The 13,852-nt window shown below is 35.4% G+C and overlaps 1 protein-coding gene across 4 annotated transcripts in view; it reads left to right on the forward strand.

The window, feature by feature from the left end:
- The first annotated feature begins 874 nt into the window (after positions 1 to 874).
- The window catches only part of LOC111059847 (3-phosphoinositide-dependent protein kinase 1), a 55,183-nt gene continuing 42,205 nt past the window's right edge, over positions 875 to 13,852 (forward strand). The window contains exon 1 of one of the 4 annotated variants that reach the window (XM_039428219.1): positions 875 to 1,244. In XM_039428219.1, coding sequence (XP_039284153.1) covers positions 1,134 to 1,244 — 111 coding nt within the window. In that variant the 5' untranslated portion in view covers positions 875 to 1,133. The remainder of the gene's footprint in view (positions 1,245 to 13,852) is intronic. The other 3 variants (XM_039428236.1, XM_039428235.1, XM_039428218.1) reach the window with 3 other exon arrangements.

Genomic DNA, 13,852 nt, shown 5'->3' on the forward strand with positions numbered 1-13,852 from the left:
GGTACTGTATTGCAGTGCTACAAATCCAGCAAGTATAGTAAGTATAGAGTTTGCCACTACGTCGGCCTTCGACTAATGTATTCATGACAGTAGTTGGCCTATTTACCAACATGAAATTTCTTGTAATACAGTATTTTAGAAAAGTTAAACCTTTTTCTCACGGTAACCTAACTGTAAGTTATCGTGCATCCTTGGGTGCAAACAGACTTGGGTGCAAACATGTGCCATTTTGCTATTCATCAGCTAATTATAACTGTATTTGTACAGAAACATTAAAATACAGTTATAAGACTATTATCACCAACGGGTGAAAATTGAAATGCGCGTGTTCGGGGCGCATAAGTCTGTAGGCACCTCATCATTTGAAAATTCATATTTTAATAGTTTTTCCAGTGATGCGGCAGATACAGCATGAAGAAGCAAGAAAATTTCTCATCATGAAGTATAAGCGTTTACCGAAAAATGGAAATAGTATGCAAAATAGTTGGTTGGATCAGAGACAAACGAATATCGGAATATCCGTATAGTATTCCGTTTCTCTTTGGTTGGATGATGTGCAAGTGCAACATATTATTAGGACAACAGTTACAGATTAGGAGTGCATAGTGCATATTTTATTTGCTAGGTGGACCGGGTGGATGATGATGAGGTGCCTGATCAGGATCAGTCAGTGTTTTTGGAAGTAGTTCAGGTGTTTGTTGGTGGTGATTGTGAGGGGAGCAGTGGTGTTGATCAAAGCATGTGATGTTGAGAAAGGCAGACGCAGAGATACGGTATTTTGGTGACGAGGAGGTTGGTAGTACTGCAGCGAAAATAAAACTCTATGAATGCGCGGACTCAGACTGCTAGGATTGGAGTAGGGGAAGGTTTAGTGACACCTCGCAGCCAGTGGAGGGGAAGCGACCGTTCCCGCGTAACCCCCACCACTTGTGTCTGCTTGCGCCACTACGCTGCCACTACACTACATTTTACTCTCAGACGTTGGATTGTGAAGATATCAGTAGTGAAGCTCGTCTTTTTTACCTTCACATTTTATCAACCTTTGAATCGTTGTTATTATTTCCGTGCGCGTGTGACATGTTCAAGACTTTGCATGTTTGAGTGCGGACTTGAGTGTTTCTTTTTCATGGACTATGGAAAATACTAATAGAAAGCCCATTCTGTGGCGTAACGGTGGTGTGTTTGCCTCTGCTATCAGCCAGATCTTCAAGATTAAGAATCAAGACAAACCCAGCAAGATGAAGGTAGATCGATATTCATTTACTAATATTAGTCAATATTATCGTATCACATGTGTCACTACAGTATTACTTTTCAAGAACCATATAGAGGGGTTCACACTTATTCACGAAGTTCACACTTACTGTGGGTGACATTTTCACATTTTCATTAGAAGAGCATCTTGACAGTTACCTGAAACTATACATTTTGAGGACGTTGATTAGGCCTAGATTCATGTGACATTGAGTCTGTTGTCATTTATCTATTTTCAATTTACATACAGTACTGTCGAATTGTGCTAAGGTGTATTTTTGATGATTTGAGTCAACTTGCAACGAGTGACATTGCCAACAACAGATTCTTTATCCTTCACAAACAACTATCAAGTCTTGTTTTTCAGACGGAATTATGAAAACAACTTTTCTATGAGAATACAAAATAAAACTATGAACATTTTCCATGCCAATTATCTGTGTTTTTCGCGAATCCATCACTGAACTCTGATCAGACTTCGCGAGCAGAGTTTGTTTACTCGAAGATAAAAATTATGTCGATTTATATTCGATTTGGAAACACTAAAAATTGTTCAAATTTTATTCCCAAAATTGGGCGGAAATGAATATTCCAAGTCATCTACTTTTTCTCAAAATATTCTAGTACAGTTCTGTATAGCCTAGAGCCTAGTAATTGAAAATATCTTACAAGATTGACAACAATAGGTGTCGGATCTATTATTATTCTATAGCCCTGAAAAAATATATAACAACCATGAACTTTCAAACTTATTATTGTATTTATAATTACATCATTTAAATTACATTTAGTGATATGAAATATTTCTGTTGCTGCGTCCTCGTTAAAGATAAGAGAGCATTGTTTACAAAATAATAATAATGTGTAACACTGTTGTAGCGATGGGATTCATGATCGTTCAGTCTTTCAATGGGAAATTAACACTTCTAATCAATGGTTCAAAGATGAAAGATCAATGTAGAAGTAACTGTATATGGAATTATATAAATACTGTACTACATATGTACTTGTTAATACAGAAACAAATCATTCAAGTCAGTTGTCAATGAAAATTAAATCCTGAAACCCCGGGAGCTAAGTTCGTTGATCAATTGTCTCTATTTCTATTTCATCTATTCTACTTTTCTAATGGTTTCATATTATAAGTATGAATTCATCTAAATAATTTACGATTATTTAATGCTAGAATAACCAAGAAAGCTGAGTTTCATTTTCAAAATTCATTCATACCATATTCTAGTAGTTGTGATGAACAGTGAACAGAATGAAAATACAAACATATTTTGGCTTTTGTGGTTTTCAATCTTTCCGTACATATAGACAATAAAGTTCTGTTGATACATAATAAAGTAGTAGGAAGTACATTTACTAAGTTAGTTGACTAAGTTAGCGCTCATTCAAAGCCATATTGAATGATTGAATTAGAGAAACCTTGTTTCAAGAGCATAATTTTGCTTGTTTTATAATGCGGCTGCTCTTGCTCTTGTGTGAACTGTTTATTATCCAGCAGAGCAGTAAAACGTTTAGCAAGTAGTAAACTGTTGATTCGAGTAGAGTACTTCATTCAAACTTTCATAGCTATTTTGGTCGCTTGCTATTGCAAACCGGGACTTCCCCTAAACTTGGAGTTCACAGAATGCTCAACGCTATCTTCTCCAGTTACGTCATTCACTTGTTTTCCTTGTTTACACTGCGCTCTGAGTCTGTTTAGCATTCGGTTTCCTGCGGCAATGACGTTCCCAACTATCTTCTGTAGTTTCCAGGTCAGGTCTTTTTCATGGTCCTTCTGCTTATCGTTAGTCTCACTTCCGACTTTCTGAGATAGACGTTATCATTTTTTAACCTGAAAGTAATGTTTAAGTTGTTCTTGAAATGGAATGGATGCTATCAAAATATGGCTCCCTCAGAGTTTAGGGAAGGACTGTTATTGAATTCAATAGTTCAATACCCTCTGGTATTGTAACTGACATAATTTTTCATGGTTTGAAAGTTATCGAAAACCAATGGAAATGATATTCAATAAATTTGAAAGAATTAATCCAACCTACTACAGTTGAGTTTGTTACTAGATTAGTTTCTATTTTTACTCTTATCAGTGTGGCCCACATTTGGTGGAATAAATTCCACATTCAGTGATATCTAGCATCTGCCCAGGACAAGCGACAACGTGTTGCAATACTTGAATACCTTGTTGTTTGGGTGGCGGTGGCAAGGGATGTGTCATAATAATGCATCAACAGCAGCATCCTATCAAGTTCCCGTCTGCCCCTCTATGCCCACCCACCCTCATTCATCCGATTCATTCTTCCTGCATCACGTTCTTTCTCTCCTTCCGTTCATTCAACCGCCCTCTTGTCATTCTCTCTCTTTCTCTCACGTTGCAGTTTTTCACAGGCTTCCAAATTATGACTGGCATGTAATTTTGTTTCATTCACGAACAAGTTCAGTGTCTGGTTTGTTAAGTTTGAAACAATGTGGGAATTCAATTTTCATTCATGTTTTGATGTGATTGTTTTTGTAACTCCAATATTGTAGGCTATGTCTAATGAAAACATAAATGAAGTGTTTGGGTCCGTGAAGTTGAAAAGTAGGGAAATTTACCGAGAAAAAATTGTAATTTGGTTTTTCGTAGGAAAGATTGTTCCAAACAATAGAATTGAATCAAAGGAATAGAATATTTGCAAGTTCATAGATTGTGAACGATTTATACATCTTGACAAAATTAAAGTGGGTTCACTTTGAAGATCAAGAATCAGTTATAGGCTACAGGGACTGGCACAACGTGGAAGCAGGTCTCGTGTATAATCACCGGTAACAGTTCCGACCTGACTTCTCTAGACTTCTTGGCCATGAAATGAAAGCTCACACCTGTAGGCTGGCTGAAGGTGCGCCAGATGCTGTCTAGACCCCTACAGCAACAAGAAAGAGAAGACCTTGGAGGTTGGTTCCCTAGTGTTCGGCCTTCGAAAAGGGCTCCTTCTCTCACTTGCCTAGCTTTTTTGGGCAGTTTGATTTCTCAATGCCCTCGTCTATCGTACAACTCACAAGCCCCTGAATGATGATGATTATAACGATGACAACACGCCTAGCAGTCCCCGACAGACGGAAGACATAGCCTACTTCGTTCGCGCTGCATGCATTGTCTGTTCTTAATAGCATCACAATCTGTCTTAACAACTCTTCTAGAATCCAACCCTTCGGTCATGCACGCTATTCTCTTATAGCATTGTCTGAACGTTTTACTCGTATTTTGAACTGTACATAGCCGCATCTGTCCTTGTACTGTGCTAGTGCTGATAGTGTTTGGAAAATAGATTTGAACTTTGAGAAAGAGAGGTAAAAACATTCTTAACCTGTTCTTCGTGTTCGATCTTTGTTAGAATATTAGTTTTATTATTATTGTGCTACATGGGTTCTTTAAGAATTTGATAGCTATAAAATAGGTTGCATTTATTCATCTTGTAGTAATCAACTCAAACTTCTTTCGATTTTCAAACATGTTTGCTGAAAGCTGTTTCACTGTATCCACGTATACTTGAACTTGTGAACTGTGTGTGAGAAAGCACTTTGTATGAGTTCTGAGCACGTGTTCGATTCGATTAAGGCTCCCAACATCTTGAGGTGCCAAAACTGTGCAAAAAATAAAGACAGAGTATTGTTCAGGAAATAAACTGGAGCAGCTGTTATAGTTGCATGGTCTTCACCATCTTATTTTTCTACTACCAATAGGGAGAGCTGTTGCAAAAAATGTGAAAGTCTTTTATGTAGTACTGCTAGATTCCACCAGTGTTTGGCTGAACAATAATTTCTGAGACCTGAGAACTAGAAATTAGAAAAACTGAAAATGGTTGGGTGGTTCAAGGCATTCTTGTTGACGATGTCTTTTATCTTGGCCTGAGAGCTTTGGGTTCAATACAATAGATCACACAATGGGTAGGGTGTGTCTTTGTATTCATAGTACAGTGTAACGTCGTTTCCAAACTAGGGGCTACAAGTCCAAGGCTGTTTTGAAAAGCAATATTTCAAGTTGTTTTCGAGTTGGTGCCGTCCAATGAACGATTTCCAATGAGTGATCATGGAGAAAGTAGTCCAGTGAGCGATCTATTGTTTAGAATAACAATTGGGATAGGAAGACTCTATTAATAGCCCAGTCAATAAAGGTTTTTTCGATCCGAAAATTAAATAAAAGCTGGATCTTTTACCATCGATAGAACCCATCCAGAGGGTCATTCTCCCAAAAGTCCCAAGAAATCCCCTTGGAGCTTTCCCCCCTAGCCCCCCTCAAAGTTGAAAAATGCAGGTAATCACGGAAAATCAATTATCTCTGTACCCATTGATCGGAAACAGTTCTATTGTATGCCATTAGATTCGTTACATTATAGACTACAATATTAGTTATATTCATCTATTCAATAAAATCAACAGTTTTCTTGATAAAATAATATATATGTTAAAATTAAGGGGGCTTGCGATTTGATTTTTTTGTTTTCTTTGATTAACTTCAAAGCAAGTAGTTTTAGAGGAAAATGAGACAAATAATTAATGTAGCCACTCTCATTGCAAATCCATTGATGTATATTGTTATGTATTTGCGATTCGATTTGACGCCGTGGAAGGGGAAACAGTCGACGCGGAACGGCGCGGCTGACTCTCTTAGCCATAGTAAACAGTAAACTGGAAATCAATTATCTCTGTAACCATTAATCGGAAAAAATCTATCATATGTCATTCGATTCGTTAAATTAAGGACTACAATATTAGTCGGATTCATTTCCTCAATAAATCGAACAGTTTCCTTGATAAAATAATATAATGTAAAAATTTAGGGGTTTTTCGATTTGATTCTTTTGTTTCTCCGATTAACTTCGAAGCAAGTAATTTTAAAGAACAATGTGACGAATAATTATTGTAGCCACATTCATTGATGTATTTTGTTATGTATTTGCGATTCAAGTTGACGCTGTGGAAGGGGAAACAGCCGACGCGGCTGACTCCCTTCACCATAGTAAACAGAATAATACTGCTGTCTACATTGCATCTCATTTACACTATGGCGCTCGAAACAATTAATTTTGTCTATTGTTTTGACATGCGCTGTATACAGATTTTCACTTTTCAATATTCTAAAAAAATATTACCATTTTCTTGATTTAACCATGCTCATGATAAAAATCAGGATTTCCTTGTTTGCTCACAGAATTTATTATATTAATTTGAAGTGTGCCTTCTCCATACGAGTCAGAGGTAACACAATTTGATAACTCTAGTTTCAGATATTGATGTTTTTCAACGAAGTTTCATGATATATTATGTGTCCGACTCCTTCATCTTCATCTTTTGGTAGAGAGTTAGTGGGGAGGATATTTTTAATATTCTTTCCGAAGAATGGACATTGATATGTCCAAAGCTCCGCCAATCTATGTAGATGCATAACAATATAATTATCCATAGTTATTATATTACAAATTACTTTTTCATATCATATACTTTCAATAATTATTTTCTTAGTCTATATTATGTAAATTCATCTATAATTTTGCTGTATTGTAAGCTATTGTATATAAGTGTATAAGCCAGTATATATTGTAATCTACATAAATAAAGTACTCAATCAATCAATCTTATCCTTATTTTGTGAAAAATGAAGATTCAAAATTTATTTTCGTAGCTTTTCTTGTGTTTTATCTTGTTTCATCACTCTTTATAATTTAAACACTTGATAATGGAATGAATATCATCAGATCACGTGAACAAAAAAAAATAAAAGGGTGGGCCTACCTGAGATACTATATGATAACACTGTACTCCTGATAAGTTGAAAAATTTCAAGCTGAAAGTAGATTAATTTGTTAATGCACATTCGGTTCAAATATTAACAAATGTTACCAAATATTACCAATATTATCACATATAGTGAGAACGAATTACTTTCTATTCTCACTGAACATGAAGAGGCAATACCAAGCCAGAATCGCAGTTCCGTTCAAATAATTATTATCAGATCTTTCAAATTGATGCTATGTAACTATGGATGTTATCCCCATCTCACAATTTCCCTATTTATCCTTATCCTGATTCAGAATGAAGTAGTTGATCTCAAAAATCAATGTACAGTACCTATAATAAATAGTAAAAATAACAAAATTTCAAGTAATATTGCAACTTTTTCAAGGTACGAATTTCAAGGCTCATAAAATGACTTATCTCATTCACAGGCAGAAATTCCAATGATCATCATAATAGTAATTTAATGAAAATTGTTTGTATTGTACATTGCTCGACGTAAGATAAGCTACATCTTTAAGGTAATCAACGTATTTAGATTATCATGTTTATGATTGAAAGCGAGACTGTGATAGAATATTAGTCAAACTGAAATATAAACATTATATAGACTGCAATGCATATTTCTGATCAACAATAATTACAAATGATAGTATCAAGCCGAAATGAATTGAGCAACTGAATTTCAAAGTTACTATCCACTGTTCAAATCGCACTGTGATTTCCTTTTACATCCAAATGGATTGAATTGCCTCACTCTTCAACGTAACAATTATTGAAAAAAAAAAAAAACAGTGGAATGTGAACGTCATCCAAATAGCATTTGAATTTCAATTTTCAGATCTTGAAATTCATAAAAAACTTATTCTTGAGAGAATAGTGATGAATTGCAAACAGTGCAAGTAACATTGATACAAAGCGATACAATGAAAATCAACATCGATTAATTTAATACTGGACTTATCAAATTTATATTACCGTTAATTTATATTATTTATAAAGCTTATAAAATGTAAACCAACATTTAAGTTTTCTCTACTGGAGCAAAGCATCGATAGAAAATAAAGAAGAGCCCATTATAAGCACAATATACTTGTGTTCTAGAATTCACTTGAACTAACTCATCACTTCAACCCTTCAATGATCACAATGAACTAGAATGGTATAAAAACAATAAAATTGATAATCAGGTACAATTTTCAAATAGCTTTACCCAACTGAATCTGTGAATGCTAAGTCATAAGAAATCATGTTCAATAGATTTAATTTGAATGCTCCAAATAGAACATGATCTATTCTTTTGGTGCCCTAATCAAAATCAATTTCAATCAACATTAATCGACATAAAGAAAAGCTTCTGCCAACCTTGTGTAATGAATGACAAGATGCGAGTGGAGGTGAAAAATCCATATGTTAACAAAAATAATAGAAGATGATGAATAATCTTTCAATCAATCTTATACGGTAGGGTACTTTGTGGTTAAATGTGAAACACTTTCATGATTTTCCTACCTTTTATGCATGCTTACTCTTCCTTAATTTGTATGTTTGCATGGCTTTCATATTTAGAATCTACTGAATTTTCATATTGGACTGTCTAAATAATGTAGATTCAACTAGTAAGAACGGAAGATAAGCTAGGCTACTTTACAGAGAGAATCATAGAAAGTTTCAACTCAACAAGCCCAATGTATAAATTTTTTATGTAATAAAAAAGCCGTCATATATATTTTGCTCAACTGAAGGTATATTATCAACCTGGCTTTGAGAATATTAACTGTAGAAAACAGCAAACACTGCACGCTATGATTTTTCAGGAAATTGCCACTGTTAACACTATTGTAATCTATGATTTATCTCAGTTTTTGACATTCATAACTTATGATAAATTTAAGCATAGAATTATGATCATACACACATATTTTGAATAATATGTATTATTATTATGTAATAGTATGAATATTTTATCGATTACAAACAATATCTTTGTCTGACATAGAATGCATGATTTAGCACATATATATAACAAAATGATTTTAGAGGATTAAAATGTGAAAAATTAGTTTCATCACATGTCAAAACAATAGACAAAATTGATTGTTTCGAGCGCCATAGTGTGAATAAGATGCAACTTAGAAAGCAGTAGGCCTACTACTGTATTTTACTGTTTACTATGGTGAAGAGAGTCAGCCACGCCGTACCGCGTCGACTGTTTCCCCTTCTCAGCGTCAAATCGAATCGCAAATACATAACAATATACATCAATGGATTCGCAATGAATGTGGCTACAATAATTATTCATCACATTGTTCTTTAAAATTACTTGTTTCGAAGTTAATCGGAGAAAACAAAAAAAATCAAATCGAAAAACCCCTAAATTTTTACATTATATTATTTTATGAAGGAAACTGTTCGATTCATTGAGGAAATGAATCCGACTAATATTGTAGTCCATAATGTAACGAATCTAATGGCATACAATAGAACTGTTTCCGATCAATGGTTACAGAGATAATTGATTTCCCGTGTTTACCTGCATTTTTCATGTTTTAGGGGGCTGGGGCGGAAAGCTCCAAGGGGATTTCTTGGGACTTTTGGGAGAATGACCCTCTGGGAGGGTTCTATCGATGGTGGGAAATTCAGCTTTTATTTAATTTTCGGATCGAAACTGCTTTTTTGGACCTTCATTGACTGGGCTATAATGGGAGGACTTGGGTGTCATTAATAAATATCTCATCTAAGGACATGCTATACAATCAGTTGAATCGTGGGGGGAGGGGTTCTAAATCCTTTTCATGGTTTTAAATTAATATAGGCAAAGCTTTCATTGATTTCTTCAATCAATTGATAATATTTGAATCATGCACAGTTATTCCTTTCGCATTTATTGCTTTCTGTAATGTTCCTCTTTCCGTATTACTTTAACAACAATAATTATTATTGTAGTAGTTTAAAGTTTCGTATTCATTATAGTTACTATGAGTAGAAAGCAATCAATTTATCCTCGTTTGACAGTTGCCTTCTAGACCATTTATAGACGATAGGCCTATCGTTGACGCCTCGATTCGTTTATCCTTGTTCAAATTGCATTGATAGAGAACTTTCCTTATTTTTGTCAGCAGGGAAACCGCAATTCTTCAACCGATTATGCACTTATCAGTACAATTCACATAATTTATCATAAATTCCAATTTTCCTGTTAGACAGTTCCTCATTTTTATTTTTATCATCTTTTCCGTGAATTCCTTCTGAATTTGTCAGAAATCGGATATTCCTTATTCATCATACTAAGTAAAAAAAAATCCAGGACTATTTCATTTATCATTGCAGTTTATCATTGTATTATTATGTTGAATTCCAAAATATTTATAATTAGTAGTGCTCACTATATTTCCTTGAAATTGATTTCATTGACTATTTGATTGCACTTCAGTCTTGCATTATCACTTGGAATTCCCAAGTTATTATACTGCAGAAGAGCTTACTGCATCATTTTGTATTATTTTCTATCTCTCCTTATATCTTCAATAAGAACGCTATGGTATTCTTGTTAGTCGTCTAAAATTGAATATTTATTATGTATTTATAGTAAGAATATAATTTGTTTAAACTCAATGCCTTGCTAGTAATACTCCTTACATTACAAATACTAAAACAGATTTGGTTTTTGAAAAAGTGTAAGCCAGCCGACTTGGCTGGCTGTTGGCTGGCTGTTTAGCAGGAGGCAGCTTGGCTCAGCGTTGGAATTCCGGTCACACATTCCTTAGCCTGGCAAGGAGGTCAGAGCTGGGGCGGTGAGGAGGAGAGAAAAGGATAGAAGAAGGCGAAAGGAGGAAGCCGACGGACAGCAATGCTTCTTCAAAGGAGTTGCAAAGTTTTGCAAAAGGAACGGGAGTGCAGCGGGTAGGCATTCCAATCTGGCATTCACGATTTGTGAGTCAGCACCGATATATTTATTGGTGGGCGCCGATGCTGTCCCACATTATACCATTTCCAACGCCAATTTATTAAATTGATGTACTTTTCTCTCATCGATTACATAACTCTAATATAAAATATTCTTGTAAACCAGAGCACAGAAAATATAGCAATGAAATTTGTCAGATCTTCGTAGAGGTGAAATCTTTTCCTTGAATCACGTCATTTTGATCCCATCTTTAAGTACGTAGTATCTTTGAAATGCTCTCTCTGATGGTGTGGTTGATACGTGGATCTGTAACAATTTATACAAGTGATATTTTTCCATAAAATGTAGTTTACATTACAGATTGGAGGTGCAGGATGTATTATTATGGACACATAAGACACATAGCTTGTAGGATACAATCTTACAATAACCTCATTATCCTCATACCCGTATCATACGCGTACCATACGCGTAATGTACTGGCATAGACCGCTGTTGATCCGGTGTAGTGGGCATAGTTGTTATTTTACGTGCCTGGCATGGTCTGACACGGTCCGTGTCTGATACGTTCTAGTGGGTTCGAACTGTTTAGTGGACTATAATACTACCCGTTCAAAAACATCGAACATCTTGAAAATGTATCTTTCCATCAACGTTAGTAGACAGTTGACTATAATACTACCCGTTCAAAAACAAAAACATCGAACATCTTGAAAATGTATCTTTCTATCAACGTTGTAGACAGTTGCAGCCAGACCTGATAACAGCGCTCACACTCACATTCCGGGACGACACGTCACGGTACGATAGGACAGAAAGCTCTATGTTTATTTAGGATTTTTTCTAGACATTTTAAATTGATTAACTATTTATTAATTTTTGAGAAAACAAGAACAGATCAATGTAACTTACTGAGCGCGAGGTCTACTGTTCACAGAACTACTAGTTATTTAATAATCTGTCCACTGCACACACCCAGTATAAATAAAGTTAATAGTATATTTCAAAATATACTATATGTTCGATGAACTACTCAATATAGTGTGGAGTTGGAAATAGCTGAAGGTATTCATCGAAATGACTGCATAACAGCAATATTGAGCAAGATAACTGGGGTTTCAGCAGGGAATAAAAGAAATCAATAATGAAACGAATGAATCATCATGAAATATTCACGATTGCAATAATACTTAATCAGCCTACAAACAGCTTCCAAATTGTTGGTATTCTTGGGGTCCAAGGATACAGTTAATTCTTGTCGGCAAGCTGGAAATAACTGGGCTATTTTGCTTGCCTTTCACACAAACTAAAGAACAATTTACGCCGGGTAGAATACGAGAGGTGAAGTTTGCTTCACGCGCTCTCACAGCCCACGAAACTTCATTCAGTGCATGAATATTGTAACAGGGATACGGATTGAAGTGTCATAGTAAAAGAGGGTAGCAAGTTTTTTTTTACTTTGAATGCGTCTCATTGCACGCAAAGGGGCAAGAGAGAATGAGAGAGCGAATAAACAAGGTATGTAGAGTTGAAAAGAGAGGGACGACTGGAGAACGTGATCCTTGGCAGGAGTGCTTACTGTTTTGGGTGTTCGGAAAGGCGGGGGGGGGGGTTTGGAGGAGACGTTGATGGAAGGTAACTGAAGCAAAGGAAGCATCGTAGTCGTCATAGTCGTTGAGGGGAGCGAATATTTTTATCCTTCCTGTCTGAAAAGCAAGGTTCAACGACCTTAACTCGCGCCGTACTTGCCTCGTGTAGTAGTAAGTAGTAGACGAGACGTAGTAGTAGTAGTAACAGTAGAAAGGCATCACGGTGTGAGACAAAATGATATATGAAGCGTAACCGCTCTCCACAGTTTCATATTGGTAATGGTGAGGTGAGTGAGTGCCCTCAAGCATCAGTGTTGGTGTTAATGAACGTCCCTTCCGGCAGATGGCAGAAGCACGGATCCTCAAAGCTGAAAGCCTCTTCTTTTTTCTTGCTTTTCTTTGGAATTGTCAATCCTGAGGAAAATTACTAATTCACACGTCATTCCAGTCAACAGCTATCCCTCCCCTTTGTCGCAAGTGACGGATACTTAATATTCTTCCTCCACTCTTTCTTTCACATAACGATGGATATTTTATTGAAAAAATTCGGAAAATGAATAACAATAACATGCTTTGTAGAGATAATGTAAAGTCTATACAGTAAAATTTAGTTTATTCACCATCCCTTAACATGAAATGCCAATAGAATCGATTTTCGTCTTGAAATTTTTATAATATATCCTTATAAAATCAAAAACAAAAAATCAACATTACAACCCTAAAATCTGAACTCCATCACATTTGTCAAGCTTTTAAACGGCATATTATGTAGATAATTCCTCACTTGAATCAATTATGATACAGTAAGAAAGACAATGATAACTTATTTACACTAATCCTTTTCAAAATATTTAGCCACGAAAAATGAACCACTATATTGTAACAGTAAAAGGTATTGTTCTTATCTACAACTGATAAGTTTCGAAAGGTAAGTATTTGCCGATACCAGTTTCTCAACAATGTTCATCGACAAAACAATTAACATTGTCCCCTTTCTTTTTTTGACTGCGATTATCTTATCAGTTTGTATTTTTCCACAGTAGTTATCAACCTATTTTTCAAGTTGTCCCAAATAGCGGTCCTATTACTTTCCTAGAAACAGTTCTTATCATCCCCACCTTATCTCTAAATTATACCTTCCACATAAGCTTGTTACGTGCACTCAATTCAGTTGTGAAGAAACATCAAAACTTTACGTGAATTCGTTGATTTTTAGTGAGAAGTTTGTACCAAATGCCTCAACATTCTTCTAAAACGTGAAATAAATTTCACCTGATATGCGGAATGGTATGATCTTCCACAAAATCCCTGTCGTGGA

This window comes from Nilaparvata lugens, chromosome 5, assembly GCF_014356525.2.
Source record: "Nilaparvata lugens isolate BPH chromosome 5, ASM1435652v1, whole genome shotgun sequence".
Lineage (NCBI taxonomy): Eukaryota > Metazoa > Arthropoda > Insecta > Hemiptera > Delphacidae > Nilaparvata > Nilaparvata lugens.